General features: G+C 41.7%; 1 protein-coding gene across 8 annotated transcripts in view; it reads right to left on the bottom strand.

Moving 5' to 3' along the window:
• Positions 1 to 17,888: 17,888 nt before the first annotated feature.
• Positions 17,889 to 24,609, bottom strand: part of DOCK4 (dedicator of cytokinesis 4) — a 281,325-nt gene continuing 274,604 nt past the window's right edge. For 5 of the 8 annotated variants that reach the window (XM_064142114.1, XM_064142118.1, XM_064142117.1 and 2 more), the window contains 2 exons: positions 24,140 to 24,201; positions 17,889 to 21,002 (listed from right to left, as the gene is read on the bottom strand). In XM_064142114.1, coding sequence (XP_063998184.1) covers positions 20,574 to 21,002; positions 24,140 to 24,201 — 491 coding nt within the window. In that variant the 3' untranslated portion in view covers positions 17,889 to 20,573. The remainder of the gene's footprint in view (positions 21,003 to 24,139; positions 24,202 to 24,609) is intronic. The other 3 variants (XM_064142115.1, XM_064142119.1, XM_064142120.1) reach the window with 1 other exon arrangement.

The following is a 24,609-nucleotide window of genomic DNA, read 5'->3' as shown; positions in this document are numbered from 1 at the left end:
CCACACTGTAGGTTCAACTGAGGTTCAACAAGACCAAGTGAAGTGTCCTTCATCTGGGTTGGGGCGACCCTAGGCACTAATAGAGGCTGGGCAGTGACTGGCTTGAGAGCAGTCCTGAAGAAAAGGACTTGGGGGTGCTGGTAGATGAGAAGCCTAATACAAGCCATCACTGTACACTTGCAGGCCAAAAAGCCAGCTGGGTCCTGGGCTGCATCAAGAGCAGTGTGGTCAGCAGGCCACAAGAAGAGATTCTCCCTCTCTGCGCTGCTCTTGGAAGATCCCACCTGGAGTACTGTGTCCAGTTCTGGAACACCTATTACAAGAAAGATCTAGACATGCTGGAATGTGTCCAGAGAAGGGCCAGGAGGATGATCAGATCTCCTATAAGGACAAGCTGAGAGAGTTGGGGTTGTTGAGTCTGGAGAAGAGAAGACTCTGATGAGACCTCATTGGGGCCTTCCAATATCTGAAGGAGGAGGCCTACAAGAAAGCTGGCGAGAGACTTCTTAGGGTGTCAGGTATTGATAGGACTAGAGGGAACGGATCCAAGCTAGAAGAGGGTATATTTGCAGTAGATGTCAGAAAGAAGTTCTTCACCACAACAGTGGTGAGATAATGAAACAGGTTGCCCAAAGAGGTTGTGGAAACTCCATTCCTGCAAGTTTTTAAGGCCAGGCTGAATGTGGCTGTGGCAGCCTCATCTAGTGGAAGGTGTCCCTGTCTGTGATACAGGGGTTGGAACTAGATGATCCTGGAGGTCCCAACCCTGACAATTTTATGGTTCTGTGAAAAGCAGCTTTTACAGTTTATGTCAGGGACTACATATTTATAACAACAAAAAAAGATCATGGTGGTCAAGATGACAGAACATGACCAGCTAGCTTAGTGGTGTAGACAGAGCACAAGTTCTTTTCCCTGTGTTTACTGAGGGGGCAGTAATGACTGTTGTAATCAGCATTCCTGAGTCTTGCTGATCAGTATGAGTGTTTCACACTGGCTGAGAGGTCACACTAACTCCAAGAGTGGTAGCTGTGGTTTCAGAGTACTCATTTAATTTGTATCAGCCTGCTAATATTTACCTCCTGTGGCAAGTATGCAGCCTCTTTACACCACACAGTAGTGATGGATCCAGAGGGAGGATCCTGGCAAAGCTGGCAGCTCGTGGCTTGGACAGATTCACTCTGATATGGGTCAAGAACTGGCTGGAGGGCTGGGCCCAGAGAGTGGTGTGAATGGTGCCACATCCAGTTGGCAGCCAGTCACTAGTGGTGTTCCCCAGGGATCAGTGCTGGGCTCAGTCCTATTCAATATTTTTATTGATGATATGGACAGGGGGATTGAGTCCAGCATCAGTAACTTTGCAGATCACACCAAGCTAGGAGCAGGTGTCAATCTGTTGGAGGCTAAGAAGGCCCTGCAGAAGGATCTTGACAGGCTGTATAGGTGGCAGAGGCTAATGGGATGAGATTTAACAAGGCTAAGTGCAGGGTTCTACACTTTGGCCACAACAACCCCAAGAAGCGTTACAGGCTGGGGACAGAGTGGCAGGAGAACAGCCAGAAAGAAAGGGACCTGGGGGTGTGGTAGATAGTAGGCTGAACATGAGCCAGCAGTGTGCCCAGGTGGCCAGGAGAGCCAATGGCATCAGGAACAGTGAGGCCAGTAGGACAAGGGAGGTTATTCTTCCCCTGTACTCAGCACTGGTCAGACCACACCTTGAGTGCTGCATCCAGTTCTGGGCCACTCAATTCAGGAGAGATGTTGAGGTGCTGGAATGTGTCCAGAGAAGGGCAAGGGCAACAAAGCTGGTGAGAAGCCTGGAACACAAGCCCTATGAGAAGAGGCTGAGGGAGCCTGGAGAAGAGGAGGCTCAGGAGTGACCTCATTGCTGTCTACAACTACCTGAAGGGAGGCTGTAGCCAGGTGGGGGTTGGTCTCTTCTCCCAGGCAGACAGTAATAGAACAAGGGGACACAGTCTGAAGTTGTGCTGTGGGAGGTCTAGGCTGGATGTTAGGAGGAAGTTCTTCACAGAGAGAGTGATTTGCCATTGGAATGGGCTGCCCAGGGAGGTGGTGAGGCACCATCCCTGCAGGTGTTGAAGAAAAGACTGGATGAGGCAAGCTTTTTCAGAGCTACCAGCTAGAAAATAGTTACAGAAAGGCATCTCAGGTTGACTGTTACAAACACAGGTTAAAAACAAGCACACATTCCTGGTACATGGACTCCTTTGCTTAGCAAAGGGCATTTGCAGTCCCACAGAGTCTATTCAGACCACATGTCTAAAACTCCTCCATGAAGCATGAACAGTTGCTAAGTACTTGGAGGGAAACAAAGGCTATAATAACAACATATGACCATAAAAATACACACGGTGAAGAACAGCCTTTATATTCTTGGCCTGGAGTTCAGACTCGAGCTGTTGAGCTCTACTCTCCATAAAATGTGTTACTGCTAACTGATAAAGGCCTCCCTCTGTAAAATTATAACACTAAAGAAGAAAATTAAACCAAAAAGAGAATGCTCTGTACCTTTCTTATGCAGAATCTTTCTTGTTGGCTGCTTGACACTGGTCTTTCACTTCACCACCCTCAATGACTGCTGGCAGCTACATGTAACTTGGGAAACAGCTTCTGACAAGGGTATTGCAGATTCTTCCCACAGAAGATTCCCTTCTATATAAAGAACTCTGTATAGTGAATCTCTGTATTGCAAGATCTGACATCTGTGCTGTACATATCAAGCCTATTCTGGGACTCAGGTCCAATGACTACTCAGCCTGAACTGTCTGCTGTGCAGCACAAATAGCTGTGACATGAAAGGTTTGACCTCCTTGCTCTTATGGAGTCAGACTCTTTTAAACGACAAGGACAGCAAGATCAAATAGCAGGAAGTGTTATGAGCCTTGTGTATTTGGATATGAAGGTTAGGGATAGGCTTGAGCAAGCTGCTGATGTTCTTTGACATAGACAATCCTATGAAGAAAGCATAGGACAACACTAATGTAGTTTGTGTGCGCCGGTCAGATGGAGGGTCACAGCAAGCTATTGTTGGGTGCCTCTGGTGTGTTTGCGAGGTCCAGAGTTGCTAGTGCAGTGCTGAAGGCCATACTGTGTTGCTGCTGGTTTTAGTTAGCTCATGAAGTTTGGTGAAGGTACTAACATAAGGTTGGAAACATGGAGCAGGCTTAGTTTCCATTATGGAGTAAGATCATCAAAACCATCTATGTTATCCATGTGGAATACACTCTTAAGACCTTTCCAGTGACCACTCAAACTAAGAAGGTCCAAAAATAGATGTATCATCTCTCTGCACTTGTTATCTCTGATAGTTTCGGTGTCAACACCTAGAGCAGATCATCTGAGAAGTGCAAACCTTCTTTTTCCACCAGCTAAAGGAATCTGAGGATGCAGCTGGTCTGGGGGGAAGACAGCCTAGTGTTCCATGTAGAGCCTGGCCAGTGATAGTGATAATGCTTGGGCTGAGGGACAATCCACAAACATGCAACTGTGACAGAGGTTTCAGAGACAAGTCACTGATGGTATCCTGAAGACCCAAATTGTGAACGTCCTCCTTTTCCTCCTCTTTTTCTCTTCTGGAAAACCACCACCACTGGCAAACATTAACATGACAATTTTACATTAGTTGCTTCATTATTAAAATCTTAATTTCCTTTCTTCTAATTCAGGACAAGTTTCTAGTTTATGCATGGTCATCCTGTGCCATTCCAAGAGGTGATTTACCCATAAAGATGCCAGATCCAGAAGCTGGCCTTAATGAGGCTGCATACATCCTGACAGGGTGATATGGAGCCTTATGTTGCCTCCCTTAGAGCTTATCTGTTAGAGTGGGCATAGGACCACTGTGTAGTTAAACATGAGGCACTGTGCACATTGCATTTGCCACCATTAATGAAGACTGATGCCATATATGATGACCCAAGAATAACAGAAGATGGCAGCCCAAGTTGCACAGACATGCATGAGCTGTACTGTCACATTCAAGCAGATCCAGGTGACCCTGCAGCTTGATCCAGCCACCTGTGTAGTAAGGAGGTACTCTGCAGAGCTGACTACTTCCAAGATTCTATCTTTTTCCTTTGCAGCTGCCAGCCAGGATGCCACAGATGCTCCAAGAGCTAACTGTTGTTGGCACAGAAGAATTGGAGAGGCTGCCACTATCAAGAGAAGGTAATAGTTTTGTTATTTACATTGTTTGAAATGTAACAAATAGTTATGAAATATGGGGGTGGGTGGGTAAGTAATTACACAGATAGCTAAGCCAGATCTTTCCCTCAGTGCTAGTCTTATGTCTTTAAAAAAACAAAAAAGCTGCAGAGACAGATGTGAAGGTGATACTGACCTTCACAGAATCACAGAATTAACTAGGTTGGAAAAGACCTTCAAGATCATCGAGTCCAACCTATAACCTAACACCTTTTAATTAACTAAACCTAAGTGCCTCGTCTGGTCTCCTTTTCAACACCTCCAGGTATGGTGACTCCACCACCTCCGCAGGCATCCCATTCCAATAAGCAATCACTCTTTCTGTGAAAGCCTTCAGGACAGTTCTCAAACAAACAGAAAAATGTTCCATACCAATTAAAACACACAACAAAAAACAAACCACAAAACAGCCCACCAAAACCTACAAAACCCACAAGTAAATGGATATCATTTGACTCATGTATAGGGTTAACACTCCTGGGGGAGTGACCCTGAACCTGACCCTAGGGGTCTCGGCCCCTCCTCAGGGGTGGGCCACACTCCAGGTGATGGTTAGCCCACTCCCCCCACTTCCTGTGGTATAAACATGTATACAACTCTTCATCAGGATTTAAAAATTTGTTCACAAGATTCAGTATCCTCCTGTCAAATTTCCCATTCTGGTCTGTCAAAAGTGGTTGTTTTTTTTCCCTCTGAAAAACCTTACCCTTAATTATACTACATTAAATAAAATGGCTATGAGCAGTTTTCAGTGAGAGAGTGGAAGCTGAAATGGAAGTAATGGAGTGGGCTGAGAGCAACTGATACAGAAACACTAAACAGCAGAGGCATGAGGAAATTAAACCGAGGGGCTCGTGGTGAAATGTATTGAAATAGCAAATAGGAATCTGGATTAATTGGTAGGGAACAAGTGGGTGGCAAGCAAGCAGCAATACAGTACAGAGTACTTGTGAATATGAAAGCCAAATGCCAAAAAAACAAACAGCCATGTATCACAGACAGGAACAATTAAGCTGTGTAATAACAAAATCCTGCTGTGACTGAGCTCATAATGCAGTTACTGGATGGACATACACCTGGATCACAGCACTTTGAAGGGGACAGTAACCGTTTCTCTCTTTTGTGTGTCCCATTCACTCCCTCCCCCTCAGTCAGCAGTGACGTATGTGAGATCATTGTTTTCTGCATGAGTGGCAGAATTGCTGGCCATGGACGGTCACAGCAGCACAATGCTGGTTAATTAAAACCTTCCTTCCTGAAAGAAAACACAAGGCTGGAAGGGTACTCACAACTAGTTCCTATTCAGCAGCACAGCACTGGCAGTGGCAGCATCAGATTGATCTTGAAATGCTTTCTTTACTAATCTTATGTGTAGCTCAATTGAATTCTTCTATTATTAATTTAGAAACCATAGCTCTACAACAAACATATTCTTTACTAATATATTTAAAACAAGTATGTGAGACACTGTTAGAGGACAGCAGTGGGGGTCGTTATTTGAAGCAATTAGCATCTCCATTTGCCTCTATGGCCCACTCATATTTTTGGGGCCTTATTACAGGTTGTTAGGCCAACATGGTCTGAGAAGAACTTGTTTGCTGAATCAATTTTTACTTCTAATTGCATAGCCTGAACTGACGTAGAATGTCTTTTTCTCCCCCTCCTTTAATTACACCAGCACCTTATTAATCCAAAATCTTCAAAGAGCAGCTAGCTGCAGTTTTTTAGAGCTGCTTTGCTAAACCTCCTATGAGAAAAATCCCTTCCAAGTAGATGAAATTAGAACCAATAAAGGCCTAAGGCATCAGATGTAGAATCAAGACACTTTAAAATCCAAAGTTATGGTCCAAACCCTACTGCTCAGATGTTGTATAACCTCGTGGATAATTCCTCATTTAACCTGCAAGTCCTTTGTGAAATCTTGCTTTCCAGCAAGCACACAGCTACAGTTGCACACACCTAAATCAAGGCACTGAACAGAGATGGCTTTTATATCTAGTGTGAATTATCAGAGCAGGACCTACACATATCTCGAAGTATCAGGATTCTCAAAACGTCTAAATATGGCTACTTGTTGTAAAGCAGCAGTGCTTAGTACAAGCAGCACAAAGTTAACGAAGTCTGGTGGCAGGTAGATGAGCTTGACCCAAGTTTTGGGATGACCTTTTGGTTTCAGTTTCTGGAGCTCTGGAGTTCCTAGTGCTGACCCATACAAACCAGACTGAGTCTGTTGTTTGGTTCCATGTCAAAGAGAGACACTGACTGCTGTTGCTGAGATGTGAACAAAATTGGTGACTTCTGCAATTTCTACAGCTTGTACTTCAGTGCACATTTAAAACTCTGGTGGACCTCAAGGGCTACTGGCAAACAAGTAGTTTCCAAAAGCTGATCAGCTTGGCATATACGTTAGGCACTGAACCACCTGCTTCTGTAAAATCCATGCTGTGGTACTTTGTAGGAGGAGATTCTCAACTTCATAGCCTAGACTCATACCTCTGAGGTATAACACATGTTCTGGGTAGAGAAATGTTGAGCTCTTAGGGACTATTTTTATAAAACACTCATTCTAAAGCCTAGGTTGAATGGGACCACTTGAACTAACAATGGTTATGTGGCTAAGTAAGTGGGGTTTGGTCCCTCAGTATCTTTACACAGACACACAAATACAGAAATAAAATTTCTGGCTATAAATTACCTGGCCAGTCACCTGTCTGACCACATTTGTTGACCCAGTGCATCCTGATCCACCCATTTTGCATGGGTTGTGTAATCTGGACGGGCAAGCAAACTCCTTCATGTCAACCCTACGGATGCTAGAGGACAGTAATAGGCAAAGAAAATATGATGGAGTTAAGACTTTAGTTTGCTTTTCACTCTGACATCTGGTCACACCTACATCCCAAACTGCACTCTTATAAACTCACCAATAATACATACTGTGTGAGGTTTCCAATGGCATATAAATTAGTCAGAGCTAATGCAGCCATTTATTACTGCACCACATTTCAGTTCCCATTGGACTCAGAGCCACTTACTTAAGATATGATGCAAGATTTTTCTTTCAATAGTGAGATCTCGCTTTCACTGCACACATTCTTGCATAAGCTACTGAAGCTGAATCTCACAGCAAACTGCTTTGTCAAGAGCTAAAAATACGAAAGCCAGTGGTAGGAATTGGGCAAATCAATGGAAATGATTGTATCAGTTTTCCCAGACTGAAGTACACATATGCATATATCCTCTTGCCAGGTGAATTGTTCAGCAGCCTGGTCAATATAAAATAATGTATATATCTCTTGCAGGGAAACTAATGTTGTAATATACTATGGATTTGTATAATTAGCTCTAATGCTGATTGTAAGTACCTAGTCTTTCTGTTTCTGCCTTTCTTTGTCTCTTTCCCACCCTTAGTAATGCATTGCCCTGAGGGAAGCACTATGGGGTTTCAGTGGCCACCCGAAGATACCTGGTTTCCTTAGTCAGTATTACAGCTGCAAAGATGGCTGTGGTTGGAGCAGCACCATTGCTAAGGCTTGTGAATCTCGGTATACTCAGGCAAAAGAGTTCGAGGTGCTGTCCCCAAATCTTGTTCTGAGGATAGGCATCTTGATTAGCACTTTTAAAGAACTAAGTATTGTGGTATTTTACCACTGCTGCTGTTACATGCAATGTCTTATTCACCAAAATGTTTACCCAGGGAGCTATACAAGTTGTAAGAGCTGCTCTCTGACTCTGCTTCAACAGGTGCCTGTTAAATGAAAAATGAAATTAACTAGGCAGTCTGGAGGCAGGTCTGTAATCACTGCTTCTTGCTCCCCCCGGAGACGCATTAATGAAGTCACACTGTGTTTGGCAGCAGCAAACTGGTGATTATGTCATGCAGACTGGGAGAGCTGTACCCTGGGCTGGTTGCCTATTAAGAAAAGCATTTTCCTGTGCTCTCCAGTGGAGAGCAACTGACACACCACACACAGAAGTAACTATTGAGACAGAACAAGACATGTCACAAGAGCAGCAAATGCACATCTCTTCATCCCTGTGAGTTTGCCCTTCGCCTAGATTTAACTGGAGAATGTGGGTCTCAGGCCTGTCAACCAATTCAAGAAAGATGTTGAGGTGCTGGAGCATGTCCAGAGAAGGGCAACAAAGCTGGTGAAGGGCCTGGAACACAAACCCTATGAGGGAGCTGGGGTTGTTTAGCCTGGAGAAGAGGAGGCTCAGGGGTGATCTTATTACTGCCTACAACTACCTGAAGGGGCATTGTAGCCAGGTGGGGGGTGGCCTCTTCTCCCAGGCAACCAGCAACAGAACAAGGGGACACAGCCTCAAGTTGTGCTGGGGTAGGTATAGGCTGGATATTAGGAGGAAGTTCTTCAGAAAGAGAGTGATTGGCATTGGAATGGGCTGCCCAGGGAGGTGGTGGAGGCACCGTCCCTGGAGGTGTTGAAGAAAAGCCTGGATGAGGCACTTAGTGCCATGGTCTAGTTGACTGGCTAGGGCTGGGTGCTAGGTTGGACTGGATGATCCTGGAGGTCTCTTCCAACCTGGTTGATTCTATGATTCTATTACTCTAATATTTACCATAATTAAAGTGTATTGCATATAACATTAACACATGTATGCTAACATTAACATAATAAATTTTACATCACATTTAACATAAAATTTGGAAAGGGACTACCAGTATACTGCAGGTTTGCCCCAGGCTACAGTATGGTCTTCACAACCACGTTGTGGCAGTCTCCAGTGGTCAAACACCTGAAAATTATGCATGAATCAGTCACATACCAACTGAGTGCTTTAACCATGGAAGACCACAGGGTGAAACAGGTAGTGCTGCCTCTTGTAGTGATACTTTGTAGGTGTGTCACTTTTTAGGAGGAAGGACACAGAAACTATCAGAATACAGAATCGCTCGTGACCTAGGTTGCTCTCTTCTCTCAGGTGGCCAGCACCAGAACGAGAGGACACAGCCTCAGGCTGCTGCACCAGGGGAAATTTAGGCTCGAGGTGAGGAGAAAGTTCCTTCACTGAGAGAGTCATTGGCTACTGGAATGGGCTGCCTGGGGAGAGGGTGGAGTCGCCATCCCTGGGGCAGTTCAAGGCAAGGTTGGACATGGCACTTGGTGCCATGGTCTAGCCTTGAGCTCTGTGGTAAAGGGTTGGACTTGATGATCTGTGAGGTCTCTTCCAACCTTGGTGATACTGTGATACTGTGATACATGCTTCGCTGCTTGGCAGTGTTATGATGCAGGCATGCTTCAATCATGCCAGTTTGCAAAGTTACATGCAAAGATAGATATGTTCATACAGACTTCTAAAGATCAGCAAAGACTGCATCAGGTCAGGCCTTATCTTTTTGGATCTCATATTTGAAGACCGTACGACTGCATACACCAGGTGTCAGTTGGACACATATATCCCTTTCAATGTACTGCATTTGGTATAGTGTATGCATTCAGTTAAATTCAGTACCTCTCTCCAGGTTAGATTCTGTTCCGCTTCAAGTTACCTTTCTGCAAGTCCAAAGTAACCGAATCTACCTGTTGATTTAATTTTTTTAAGACATTGTTATTTTAATAAGATCTGGGTGACTGACTGCAGTTCTGTAAGTAAGCAAGCTGCAGCACAAACTACTTCTAAAAAGAAAGAAGTGGTTTCCAATAAGAATTCCTAATTTCACTTTTTTTTTCCAGGTGCTTGAGACATAGGATTTAAGAACAAAGGAAAAAAACCTCTGAAACATTAAATGTGAACCTTAAAATTTTAAACATATAGTATAATATTTATACTTAATAAAGAGTAGTGCATCTATTGTGACTTAATTAAACTAACTTATAAACACTGAGGAGTCTCTTCTCCCAGGCAACCAGTGACAGAACGAGAGGACACAATCTCAAGCTGGGCCAGGGGTGGTTTAAGCTGGATGTTAGGAAAAAAAAAATCTTCATAAAAAGAGTGACTGGCCATTGGAATGGGCTGCCCAAGGAGTGGTGCAGTCACTGTCCCTGGAAGTGTTTCTAAAAAGACTGAATGTAGCACTTGGTGCCATGGTTTAGCTGATTAGATGGTGTTGGGTAATAGGTTGGACTTGATGATCTCAAAGGTCTCAAAGAACTGGCTGTGCTTTTAGACTTCTCAATTTACTTTAAGTTTTACATTCAACAGGTTTTGTCCAAAGACACAAAATTTTAGCATGCCATGTCGCTCTAAATTCTTTCTGGCAGCTTGGAAAGTATACAAATTCATTAATTTGCTCCTTTTTTTAATTGCATGCAGTATATTGAAAACAATTTCTTGAAGTTCTAATGTCTGGCACCACTTGATTTCAAACCACACTGCAGAAATAAAACATGACTACGTAAAATTTGCAATTTTATGCTTCAATTCACCACCACGCCAGAGCATTTTAAGATTACTCTATTGAAGATGATTGCCTTTGAACTGTCACATTGTAAATGGTTTAAAGAGCTTCCTCTTTCACTCTGAGTATGTACAGAAGTATGTACATTTTTCATACTCCTATTAGACACACTGATCATAGAGGAAAGAACTTAAAGAAAATTATGTAGGTTGCAGTCTGCCTAAAGCAAAAATATGTTAGTGCCCCAGTCTTGGAGTTTAAATACTTTTGTTCCAATTGTATAAAGAATTCTAATTATGCAAATAAATGAGTGGTTATTCTGAATTCCCTAATGCATGAACCCACTAAAAAACCATCTTACTGATCAACCACTAAATTTAAAAGTCTTTAGTCTGAAGAGACAAACCAATGCAAGAAGTGAGAATACAAACACTGGGAAAGTAGTTTTGCTTACCTAATTTCAAAAAGTCGTTAAAACTATTGTATACTACTCTTCAACACATTCTTAACATCTTCGTTATCCACCACCAGTCTCTGCCGATGATTTCAAGCACATTTAGAAAAAATCAGAAACTAGAGCCCCTTCACAACCTATTTGTGCAAAAACATATCATTTTTTTAACAATTTAACATCCTTTTTTATCTGAATATTATATACAACATTTTTCTTTGGGTGTTGAGAACTTATACAGCAATATACATAACTTAACCTGATCACACAGAACCAGCATCACCTATAGAATCAATGTTACAGTTATTGTGATCTGTTGTTTATTCATCTATTTTCTGGCTCTGCTGTGCCATGAATTCCCACTAGGAGCCATGCTTAAGGATGGGTGTCTGCCCTTTTGCTTGCATTGAGCTGTTCTGGCTGTGCTACACAAAGCATCTTTTAATAGGCACTTAAATGCAGGCAAAGCAGGTAAGGCAGATCACTCATTCTTCCCCTGTCTGCTGTGTCACCTTGTCAATACATTGCTCTCCGGGCAGTGAGCACAGTGTAAGACCTACAGAAGACCTGAAGAGGAGCCACAGCAGTTTGTCTCAAGATAAAAATAAAACCAACTGTAGCAGTACTCTTTGCAAGGTGCTGCTGACTACATCACACCCAGGCTGAGGATTCAGCAGCTAGATTAAAAAGACTAAACTCTGTCATTATTATTTCGCTTATATTGCTGCTAAATATTTTGTACAAGGACAGCATGACAAGATGTTTTCTTGCCTATGAGATATTATCATACAGCAAGCACTTGAATGCATTTCAGAGCACAGGTTTTAAATCAGCTATTCAAAATAAAAACAGGGAGCCAGGCAAAGCTTGCTTGCTAGGGTAGAGGAGCAGGGTATTTCTTCACCAAGTACAGCATGGGTGAGTCCATAAAAGGTTCACTTATTGTTTGAAATGATTCAGTATTATTTAAGGGACAAATTAGTAATCTGGTTTAAACAACATATTTTATTTTCAAAAGCAGATTCCTGTCTATTGCCATTTTCTTTAGAGACCAAGGTAGAAATCTGAGTTTTTCAGAGCTGATTCAGGTTCATCTACCAGCAGTATTTATTAACTTATCTATAAGCAGTGTTTCTAATGTTTTCAAGTGTGCATCCTTGTGTTCCGCAACACACAAGCCACCAGAGAAGGGCCAAACCAGCAAATTAGCCAGATGTTTTATCAGGCCAGCAAACCCTCACAAAACATCTTTCTGTTCTGCCAACAGTAGCCACAGCTTTGGCTCCTTTGGCTCCTTTCATCACTCAACCAAAGCAACTCATCTTGGCAGTTGTCATTTGCAAATTAGTTTGAGTTACACAACCATAGATGAGATTTTGGCAACCTGTTCTGGAACAGATTTATTAATGATGATCAATTATGACCAGGTGGAATTTCTGACAAATGATATTTTTTTTATTGTTACCTGACAGTATGTAGTAAGGCATCAATTAGATAAATGCAGTTAATGAGCTGACCCTGCCATCTGCTGTCATTTCTGCTGCTGCTTCTGAGGTTTAATGCCTGCTCACACTCTCCCAGGTCAGTCCCTTTCCTTCAGCTCAGTGTGGAATACAAATTTCTTTAATGAGCCAACACAGTATTGAAGACCTGTCATTCAAGCTGTGCTTGGTTTCATCTAGCACAACTGCTGAAAGCTTCACTTGCAAGATGGGCTGATGATGTCTTTAACAAAAATAGCACTGAACCAGAAAAGGCTAAGAGAGTTTGCTAAATCTGCTAAGTTTCCTAGTTCTCGAGCAAAATAAGGATAGGGTTGGTAAGAACAACAAGTAGCAATTATATTTTACAATTTGACATTTTAACTGTTTCTGTGTTCTTCACAGTGCTTCAGACTTATTGCAGATAAGACCATGACAGCTAGTCATGATACTCATCACAAGTACATCACTGCTGCAGCAGTAAGAACACCAAATAAGAGAGGGCAGCACGCTGTGGTGCATGTCTCTGCCCATACCTTGATGTGTCCAGGGTGCATGCACAAGCACACTTCACACAGCAAGGTGGAGCTTGGCCAGTTTTTGTCCCTGTGCATGGACATGAGTGGACAGCAGCAAGTGACCAGGCTGTGGAGTTCCTCACAACACTCCTGTTGCTCCACCAGAGCTGATACACCCAGGTCCATTGAACTAGCTTTGGAAGCCATGCTTCACCCATGTATCTTCTCCCTGATAACTCATCTCCCCTCACCCATGTCAGTTACACAGCCACCAGTAAGATCAGCAGGTATGACCACCACAGGTTCACCTTGGGATTAATTCTGAAAGAGGACACTGTTGCCAAGACTTCTGTCTAAATCCATCTTGTGATTACAAGACTTAACATGGAAAAATCGTGACAAAAGAGACATCAACATACAGGAGGAAGTTCACTGAAGGGCCATGATGATTAAAAGACTGTAAGACATATGTCTCATGAGGAAAGGCTGAGAGAGCTGAGACCATTCAGCCTGAAGTAAAGTCTCAGGAGGGATCTCACCCAATGTATATAAATACCCAAAGTGGGGGTGCAGAATGCAGAACCAGGCTCTGTTCAGTGACACCCAGTGACAGGTCAAGAGGCAATGAGCACAAACTGAAACATGATAGGTTCTCTCTGATACATATATATATATATATTTAACACTGAGGTGACCAAGCACTGGCTACAGGTTGCCCAAAGAGGCTGTAGAGTCTTTGTCCTCAGAGATGTTCAGAAGTCCTGGACAGCTGGCCCTAGGTAGGCCTGCTTGAGCAGGGATTTGAACCAGATGATCTCCTAAGGTTCCTGACAGCCTCAACCATTCTGTGATTTTGCAAAATGATTCTTGCTCCCTTCATCCCTGCAAATTTGTGCATGGGCAGAAAAGGAACAGGAATCAAATACAACTTTTGAAGACCAACATGTGAACCTCTGTCTCTCAGTGGCCATCTTCTCTCATTCAGATCTTTTTAAGGTGTTACATCAAATATTGGAGGTGCTTGGAGGCTTGGCTTCATTCATAAAGGAATATGCTCCCTGGAGCACTGTTGGCTCTTTTCTAGAGTTGAGAAGCTATTTTTGTAACTATATTCAAGCAAGTAGTAAATTAATAATTTAGAACTGGCCTTTACCCTTTGGAGGTTTGGGATCCAGGGCTAGTTAGAAAACTTCCTGAGCATGACCACCTTGAGTTGAGAGCTCATGTAACACTCTCACATAGTACTGACCACAATAAAGCCCATCCTGTCTAGGTACAAGATGACTAGCATAATTCAAACCTGTAAGAGAGAAAAGTACTTGCAAGCTTTATCACACAGAAGGGAAAAAAAACAGTAAAAATATGGTAAAAATCCAGCACTTCTCATAAAGTAGCAAATATTCCAGAAGTCAAAATAAGAGGTTTATGACCTGAAAAACAACTTTCTCTCTTCTCCCTCCTTGCTCCCCTACAGACCCTGTCTGCACGGTCAGGTTATGACTTACTTTGATTTTGCTTATCATCATGCAGCTCAGATTTTACAGCTATAAAAACTCCACTGAATTATAGCTTTAGGGGTATTGACAGGATGTGCTTCAGTTCTGAGACTCAACTTGGAGGGGCCACTGCAGACGCAGGAAAGCTCTCCTTGGTAACATAAAAAGCCTCTGTCCAGTGTGCACAATCTTCCTTTGCTACACTTAATGGCCTAAAAAGAGCACAGCACAGTAATATTTCTTGCTTCATCTCCTAATGCACTAGCTGGGAAAGAAAAGGGGAAAAAAAGACAATCAAGCAGAGTTTATTGATGTGTTTTGTTCATTGTAAAGTGTATCATGGTGTTAGACTCTAATTTTCTTCAGGTGGAACTAAATTCATTATATACCAGCTGCTTTCACTCAACTCCTCTTGGACACATGTCAGTTTCTAAAAACATTTGTATGAACCTTTGCATTCATTTTATTGGGTACTTTATCACACCCTTGGATTTATTGCAGCACCATATTTGCAAAGGTCAACTGCGTATCTCAAAAACAAGCACAGTGGTTAGGCTGCAGCACGCTCTGCTCCAGACAGCACACCTGCAGCAAACCTTTCTCTTGCAACAGATGGTAAAAATGGGACTGGCAGAGGAGTTCAAAGAGTGCAGGCAGCTGGCTCTGCACAGCTCTTTGCTTTGACTCCACCAGAGAGTATTCAGAGTATAAGGACAAATCACTGCGTAAGATACATCCCTTGAATAGCAGCCAGCCCAAAGACCCAAAGCAATGGTCTCTCAAGGCATCTTAAAGTATGGATTCAGCACTTCTCTGTTCCTTGTACAGGAGTAGTTCATTTCCCCCTATCCCATGCTCAGCAACCCTCTTTAAGAAAGAAAAAAAAAAACAAACTAAAAAATTATTTACCTGACATTTTTTGGTGAAAGGCTCAGTAAACAAGGCAAAAAGATCCCCACTTATAGGGTGTGCTGGGACTGAGTTTCACCCTTAAGCAAAGCTTAGACCCTGCAGGATATTACTTACAGCTCACCTTTTTGTTTTAGTAAATTAGTTTAGTCCCAGTCCTTGAGCTGTCCCTATGTCTGTGAACATGAACTCCTTACAGGTGCTCCATAGGTGCTTTTGTTATGATAGGCCCTTGTGAACTTGCCCCTGGGAGTAGACGTATGTCTGTGGGGCATCCCCTTCAGGCTGCTCTTCTGAAGTATTCCCCATGGGAAAGGCTGAAGCAGCTCGTTACTGACAGGTTTTCTTTCAAAAAAAAAACAAGAGAAATAGTTCATGGAAATTGGGTGAAGTCAAGGAAAGACAGCAGCAATAGCACTCTCATAAATAAGCAAGAAGGTAATGCAGAGAATTCTTCTGCAAAACAACGTCTCAGGAAGCTGAACGATCTAAAATGCATTAATAGGTCTACTACCAATAGGCAAATCAATGATGTAAAATGCTTAAACATATAACCAAAATTTCAGCAATTACTTCTTATGAAATTTGAACATGGATTTACCACCTAAACTACTGAGGCATTTATTGCAAAATGCACTACACTGCAAAACACTGTTTAGCAAAGCCAGGGAACTATTTTTAATGTTTTGCAGAGGTTTACAATTGACAAACTCTTTGCCCTTGCACCTGATGGCAGTCAGTATTACCTGTCCTCTGATGAGCCATAGCAAAGGGTAAAAAACAATCCCAAAGCCTTTGCAAAATCAAATAACCTGTATTTAATGAAGACATGCATCTGTCCTTTGGCCTCCCTTCAGCTCAACCAACAGTTAAGTTGGTATAAAATCATGCTCTATGACAGCTTAAAATTATATCTGATGCTTCAGTTTCAGCCCCTACTATTTTGCCTGGTTTGGTGAAAATGCACTTGGATTAATTATCTAGCCATCAAGGGGTTTGCCTGCCTGCCTTTTTTTGGCCACCTTCTTTTTCCTTCTTCTAAGACAGTCTTCCTGAAATAAATACAAACCCATCACTGGCCAATTAGAGAGGAACTATTAACTGTGTCTTTCACACAAGTTCCAACCTAGGAGTTTGTCTAGCCTGTAAGGCTCACGTCATAAGCTCAATCTCCACTGAAGTCTGCAAAATCATCAGCTTGTTGTTATAAGCACACCAATTAACTTACTGAGCAGTTAAACTAAAAAAAGGAGAAAAGAAAACAACAACCAACAAACAAAACTATCCAGGAAGAGTTACTTCATCCATATACTCAGTGCATGCATAGGGTATGCAGCTGTAAACCTTTGGCAGACTGAGAGAGTTTTGAAAGGACCTCTGGAAATAATCTAATCTACAACAGCAGGTTCACCTAGAGCAGGATACATACTATACCATCCTTTCATATTCCTAAGGCTTGCATATTTTAGCCTTTTAATCATAAGGGTTTTTTGGTAATGTGACCCAAAGTAACCAATCATCCTAGATTCTTAAATTAAATGTATGTCAAAATCTGAATTAAAATGACAAAGAGAAGATAAAGACAAATTAAATTAATATGGAGAGGGCTTTCTCCTACAGAATTTGATTCAAGGTCAGATTCTCATGGGCTTCAGTGATGAACACTCTTTCACAGTCCCAGCAGATGGGGCTTTATTCTTTGGTGAACATATGTTAAGGCTATACCTGGATCATCGGATCATTGTAGGAAAATGCAACTACCAACAGAGCTCTGGAGCAAAGAGCGATGTTGGTCAGCAGCAGTGTTACCAATAAAATGCTGTTATAGGCCTTGCTGACCACAGTTAAAACAAGATGCTTTTCATAATTTGTGCCTCAGTCACTGACCCTTCACTATTGGTAATTTTTGTGCTGTCACTTTGCTTTTTGCAGATGCTGCTGGACAATCTGTGAACAAGAATGGTTAGGCAGGAGGGCAAGGTACCACTTCCATACAGAAGGTTTACATGTAGCCACACTCTTTTCCATGTGACCAGGATCATACCTGCACTACCTTGAAACTTTCATCAAAGGGTGACTTCACCTTTGTGCTTCTTTCTGGGCAGAGGCCACTGGCTATGACCTATCTGCCCTGAGACATCATGATACTGGAGTTCACACACACTACAAAGTATTGTATTAGCCTACCATGAGAACCAGTTTGAATTGCATCACTTTGGAGCCAGCCATCTGAGTCTGAAGTTGCCTCTGTGCCATCCCAGAGGTACCAGCATCTTAAACACAGTATCTGCATACAAGATCATCTCACCTATTACGTGTATGTTGGCCAGCATTCAAGATGTTGAGTAGTAACAGCAACACGTTCTCACAGGTCCTCCTAGTATGAGCTTCTGAATTACTCACTGCTGTACACAGAGTGATAAAACTACATTTATGAGTAATACATAAAATTCAAACAAGACCTTTATTTACATTAGGTTTTCAAGCTCTAGGTGTTGCAACATACATAACAAAATTTCATAGTACATTTTTTTAATGGGAAATCAGGTTGAAAAGCTGATCTACAGAATCAATTTCTCAAAACTGCCTAAGCAGAAAATGTGTCAGCTCAGTTTGAGAGTACTCTGTCAATTTTACACCATCTGCTATCATTCAGAGTATTCTTGATGTCATGGTTATAAAAACAGAGCATTCATGCAGGTTAATTTACAAGGAACTCCCCTAGTAAATTTTACATTCATCACTTGTTCAGAAGAGCAGGTCAGTACTCTCCACATTGTCTCACAAAGCAATTGTGGATCTAAACAGGGAGAAAACTAGATCCATCAGGAATTTTTTGACAGAAACAAAGCTCAATTTAGCAAGACAAGGAGTCAGAACTTTAATTCTGTGACAAACTGAATTATAATCTCTGTAGAAAACAAGATGTACTGTAAGGATTAATCAAGTCCTTTTATTCCATATTAACATTATGCAGCAACCAATATGAGTGTCTAGGTAAACAGAAACTTTGTGAAATGTTCTGCGGCAAGGCTGACTTCAGTAATGCACACAAATGATAAAGTCATCAACTCCACTCACTGCCAGAGAAGGAAAAAAACACTAGAGGCTTCAGGAGCAAATAACACTGATTCACACTGTGCTGAAGCACTAATCAACAAAGTCTAACTACAGAGGGGTGGAAAAACAAAATAAAATCAAAGCAGCTTTGTTATCTTACTTGTGACACCTTATTTAAATCTCAGGCATTACTTCTTCATATCAGCATAAATATGTAGCCTTCTACATCTTTTATGATGTGGTTACAGACACAAAAATGTTATAGTAGAAAGCAAGAGCTAGTTCAAGGAATTTCAGACTTTGAAATCAGCAAGATACAAAGCTAAAATTCGTATGTTCCTTTTCAAGTTATGAATACTTTCACTAAAACATAAATATTTAAACATATATTATTTTTTTTTCTGACATTCAAAATTGTAAAGTCAATATGCAGAATTATTGTTAAAAGCACATATTTACAAATATTCTTTTTTCCATACATAAAGTATTTGGCATAATTATAACAATCTTACTGCATACACAACTGTTTGCTTCTTTTTCACATAATGGTACACTCCTTATTAAAATTTACCAATTATGTACAAAAATACTTGAACATTTATTATAGAAAACCTCTATAACTACTGTCAACAGCCTGTAGCTGCTGAAGGTTTAATTGAGAGAATATAAAAAAGTGGTCACTTTCTTCCAGTTAAGCTATCAACAAATCAAGCACAGCTAAAATCAACATGAGCTTCCCAACAAAAGAGGGAGAATATTTTTTGACAGCATGATTTAAATTGCAGTTCATACATTTGTTCCCCAAGCACATGTTAAAACAGTCAGTAAAAGAAAAGAGAATACAAAAAGTACATACAGAAGGTGCATTTTTCCCCCTCCACATTCCTACAGCTTGGCATTAGCTTTCCAAAGCGCTTCGGGTGCCAGTCAGTAAAATACAACCTAAGGCCAACACCATTTTCCTACAGTAAAGATGATGGTGATGAACTCAAACTAAAAAGCAAATCCAAAACCTGACTCCACCGGTACATACACATCCAAAGACTGTCTGAAAGTTTTGCTGCTTTTTTAAACAGAATTGTTAATGCACATTGCACAATTAATTGATTGATAGCTAGCAAATGATATTTTCAAATCTTTGTTCATTTCGTCTGTTGCCTTGGTACTAGTCAGTACTGATTCCTGTAGGCAAGTTAAACTAACAATTCATTTGTACCTATTTCAAACACAGACTGTATTTTAGGGCATATGTTCAAAATCAGCAGAGAGCCTCCAGTAGCAAACTGCTAGCTTAAGAACAACAGAAAACAAAAAACTGTAACACCCCCACACCCACCAACATTAACTGGAAGAACAAAAGTAAATTGCACCTCAAAAAGAAAAGGATGTGTCAGGTATAGTAATACATCAATGGCACAAAATCAAGGTTCACCAGACTGGTGCTGTATGCTGCATATGAAATGCAGGTATTTTCCAATCTTAAAAATAACTTAAACCAAGCACATGTTTCAAAAAACCCAAACCACATTCTTACAACAGTTCTCTGCAGTGTAACTTGCATTTATATCTCCATTTTTTTCACAGACGTAGGAAATGACCAAACTGTTCATCAGATAAGAGAAACAACTTTCAGCCTACTTGCAGAAACATCCTAGTCTACAGACTACTTTGTCAGAAAGCGTGCAATTTATCTCTAGTAGTAAAGATCCAGTTGGTATCATCTGCATTTTGTAAGAGGCATTTTGCTAACTGATGAGAGTTGTAGGGTTTCAGATTTATTTTTTTTTAAATAAAGTATGAAAAAAAAAAAGCATTTATCAGTATTTATCACCATAAAATTAACAACAAAAGCTCTCTCGTTCACGCTTCCTGCAATACCTTGCAACCTAAATTAGTAATTCTGTTTCAAATGTGCAACATAACATTAAAAAAGCATTTCGAATTTACTCAAAAGAAAAAAAGGTGGGTGAAGGATTTAAGTGCTTAAACTAATTGTCTTTCACCATTTTTAAAAGATCCTATTTCTTAAACAGTAAAGAATCAGTTGCAATTAAATACAAAAGGGGCTTCTCATAGCTGAGAGACTTTGCGGGGCAGAGGCCTGGGCCGGGGAACCTGCTCAGTCCTCCTGTTGCTGTTTTCCAGGTTGTTTGGCCGGACAAGCTGCGGCTTGGGTGGCAGTGCTGGTGGGTCCGTGGCGGGTGGGATGGAGAGGCTGTGAGGTAGAGGAACAGGGCGCTTCAAAGTCCGCTCATACACGCTGTAAGGCGGTGGGGTTTTGCTTTCTTTTCTCACAGGCTCCTCAGAAACACTGTAGTTTGGGACAGTCACTGTTGATTCGCTGCCTTGGCTTTCAAAGCCTGACGTCTCCGACGTGCTACATCGGCTGAGCGAAGAGATGCCGCTGCTGTAACTCCCCGACAGCACTGGGGAGTTGGATAACAGCCCCGAGGAATGATACTCCACTGGAGATGGTGTGAATGATTGCACAGACCCCTGCTTGAAAGAAAGGGCAGAAATATTCACCTGGAGTAAACGAGGAAGAGTGTTCCTGTACTCTGAAACATACTGGGCTACAGTGTGTAGATTCTGAGGCTTCATCACCATAAATGGTTGCATTCCTGTTTAATTATGATCCAGGAAGAAACTAGTAAAAAAGTCATTTCAAGAGTGTATAGGTGCACCTCAAACAGTGCTCATGCCAGTAATTCATGTAAGTGAAAGTAAAACTCTTATTTAAATGTTTTATTGCCGTCATAATACTCTGGAAAACCCTGGAGATTTTTAAAAGGGACTCTTGCTTTCCCTGCCTTGCTTACAATGAGGAGCACAACCTCGTGCAGGGTATAACCTAGTGGTGTCCTGCCCCCTAACGTCAAAGCACAGGACTCACAGTCCGGGCACTGCTGCTGCTTCAGTCTCTCATGCTCCTCATTTTCAAAAGCTTTTCTTCAGAGTTTTAGTGCAGTGTCATGCAGTGAAAAGGGCATTTGCATTGTGGCATCATTTCCGAATATGTCACGCTAATGCTGGAGCTGAAGCACAGCTAACAGCTGTTTCTGGGTGCTGGCACCAGACCCCTTCAACTGGCAGCTCCAGTTGCCATTTACAGGCAGCAGCAGGAAGGAAGGAAGGAAGTGAGGCAGTGCTGGCAAATGCATTTTGGACAGCAATTGCTCTACATTTCCTCTCCTGTATCTCTCAGGTGTACACTGGATTCACTGTGCCACAGAAGACCACCGTGGGCCTCAGGGAGAGGGCTGCAAATGGGCTCACCAGCAGCCTTGCAGGTCTGTGAGGAAGGGTGAGGGGCAGGAATCTGAAGACCTGAGCAGCAACAACAATGCTGATGAAGAATAACAGGCAGGAATAGTAAAAGCTCTGCCTAAAAACATTCATCAGGCCAATCCTAGTGCAGCAATTTCAAAAAGTTGAAAAGTTTGTCTTTAGCCATCTGAGATCATCTAGACTTAATGGCCTCAAGTACAGGCTGAAATGAGGGTGGAGAAAATGCATCAAAGAAATTTCTGAACCCAAATTCTTTTTAGATTAACTTGCACTCAGCTGCTCAGCTTGAGGTGAGAGTGTGAGCCATGCAACAAAGGGTGAAGAGGGGAGGAAAACAAGAGTGGCAGGGGTGTATGGAGCTAGCTGCACTGACTTTATAATGCTGTTGAGATAATTTTAGTTATCATCTAGGACTGGATCCACAGCACACTGAAAGCAATGGAAAAGAAAAAGAAAAACAAACCTTAATTTACATCAGTGGATTTTGTATTAAGATGGCCTTCTCTGGCATGTACCAATTTTGGAACAAAGGCTTAAAAATGAGCCCTGTATATGGCTAGGGAAAAACACAGCAAGTTTTATTTAAAGCTCAGTAAGTGTTGAAAACATTTCAGACACTGTGAGGAGCCTGTTTAACTGCATTTTGGATTCCATGCCTCTCAGGAGGCTGCAGCTGCACTCCTACAAATGTTCAGGGCCAATGTTTTCAAATAAGTGTTGCAATTAGTTCAAGTTCCAAGAACATTTGACAGACACTTAGATTAAGTGACTGTAGATAAGATTTAGGACCTTTGCTTCTGCTGTTCAGAACAAGAGCAAATAAGCATTAACCTAGTCTGCTTCAATTTAGGAGCTGAGCAGGGGTAAGTACTTGGTTCCTGACAGCAGTGCAGACTGTTTGTACTGCTAGTGACTAAGTGTCTAGGCACCAAAAGAGTCTGCAGATTCATGGATGCTCAAAGCAAGATCCAGTATCTCTCAGAAGGACCTGGACCAACGTTCCTCTCCCAAGCAGCAAACCAGGCTTTGACTGTAAAATGCTTAACTTCTGTCCAGGCCTTCATAAGAAACTTAAGACAAATTCCAAATGTCTGTAAGAATCATTCAGGAAAAAAAGAAGAGTTGCTCACCCTTTGTACAAGACACTAATGCTCTGAAGAGTTTCCTAGAACTCAGTTAGTGCAAACTGGTGTTCACTTCAGCAGAAGGTATACTCTGATAGTAGGACTATGGGACACCCTAACGGCCATCACCATTTGTCTGTGTTGAACTTGGACCACTGTGCAGCCACCAAGTAGGAACCTTACAGGCTCATGGGATGACTGCAGACTTGTGATTAGGGACTTCAAAGAGAAAAAAGGCATTTTGAGGTACTGCATTCCTCCTCCTCAGGACATGTGTACCCCTGCAGTATAAGTTAGACATTGGGCAGCTGAGGGATCACTTTCACAGAGTTGCCCCCCTCTGTCCTCGAACCCAAGTGCCTGAAACACAAGCCAGGCACCTTTCTATTTGTCCGTCCTTCCAGGTTGCTGACTCTCCTATTTCTCACTGCAGAATTATCTCTGTTTCAAGGAGGCAGTAAAGTACATCCCTGAAACTGATGTGCAGTCTGTTTGACTGAATATGCAAGTTATGTGTTTGTGTCCTCCAGTGCTGTGGAAGACAGATTTTCTGGTCAAAGTTCCCAACAAACAGGCTGTTGTGCAACAAGCAAATACAAACACATTCAATTATTTTGAGGTCAAAATGAGACCTGCTGAGTTTAGCCTGGATCCTCATTCTTATCCAAAGCCCCTGCTTAATGTGTTTCCTAGTGACAAGCTTCAAACTACTTCCAACCCTCTTGCACAACCTCCCTGGAGCATTTTGCAGAGGGAATGGGATAATAAAATGTCTAAAACAGGGATTCCACTCTAATACACCCTCTAACCCAACAGGTCTGGATGTTGAAAATTAAGAGATATGGGCTGCATAGGTGGTTCTCCCTAGCTAGCATCTCCCTCTGTAACACTGTAGTAGACAAAATTGCAGACCAGGTTGACCATCAGACTCTTACATTCCTTACACCTCTTACTCATGCACATTGATTTCTTACACTGCTTTCCATCCACTGACTCAGGTGAGCTTCATTACGCATGAGAAGCCTAATGCTGAGAGGCTAAAAATTCTGAAGATTAGGTTTCTTGCCTAATAACAGAGTGGCTGTAATTGTTATTAATCACTCTTGTGATTTTTAAAAATAAACACATGATAATTAAAGGAAAATATATATTAAAGAAATCCTATTTACCCCACAACACATATGACCTATCTCACAAAAGCAATTTGCTGCAACAAGACAGTACCTTCATTGGTGATCTGCCAGTAGGAGAAGGGGAAACAGAGGCTATGTGTCTTGCTGGTGATGCTGTAAAGTCAAAAAGATTTCAATGAACTCTTGGCATTACAGTTTTCACTAAGAAATGTTTTAAGTAGATAAGACACCATTTGATACACAAACATTATCTCTAGGTCCTTGCCCAGTGGCTGCATATAGTTCTAAAGATTTTATTTTACTTTGTTCTCAGGATTATCCTGCAGTACAGCTAAGGGAGCATAAGAGAGTTTTGCATCCATCTTCTGGGAATTTCTTTTTCCACTGTAAATTGGTTAATATCTTACAAAATGATAACAGAATTTTAAAAAGTCAGTACTGTGACTTCTCTCCTCCTCTTTCTGTTCATCTTTTAAGAAATATTGCATGTATTTCTATGGGAAACAAGAAAATAGAGAATACACAGTGTATTTATATCTTTAGTCAGAACAAGTACATTTA

Source organism: Pogoniulus pusillus, chromosome 4, assembly GCF_015220805.1.
Source record: "Pogoniulus pusillus isolate bPogPus1 chromosome 4, bPogPus1.pri, whole genome shotgun sequence".
Taxonomy (NCBI): domain Eukaryota; kingdom Metazoa; phylum Chordata; class Aves; order Piciformes; family Lybiidae; genus Pogoniulus; species Pogoniulus pusillus.
Note: the sequence above shows the minus strand (reverse complement) of the source record. Positions and strands in the feature narration are given on the sequence as shown.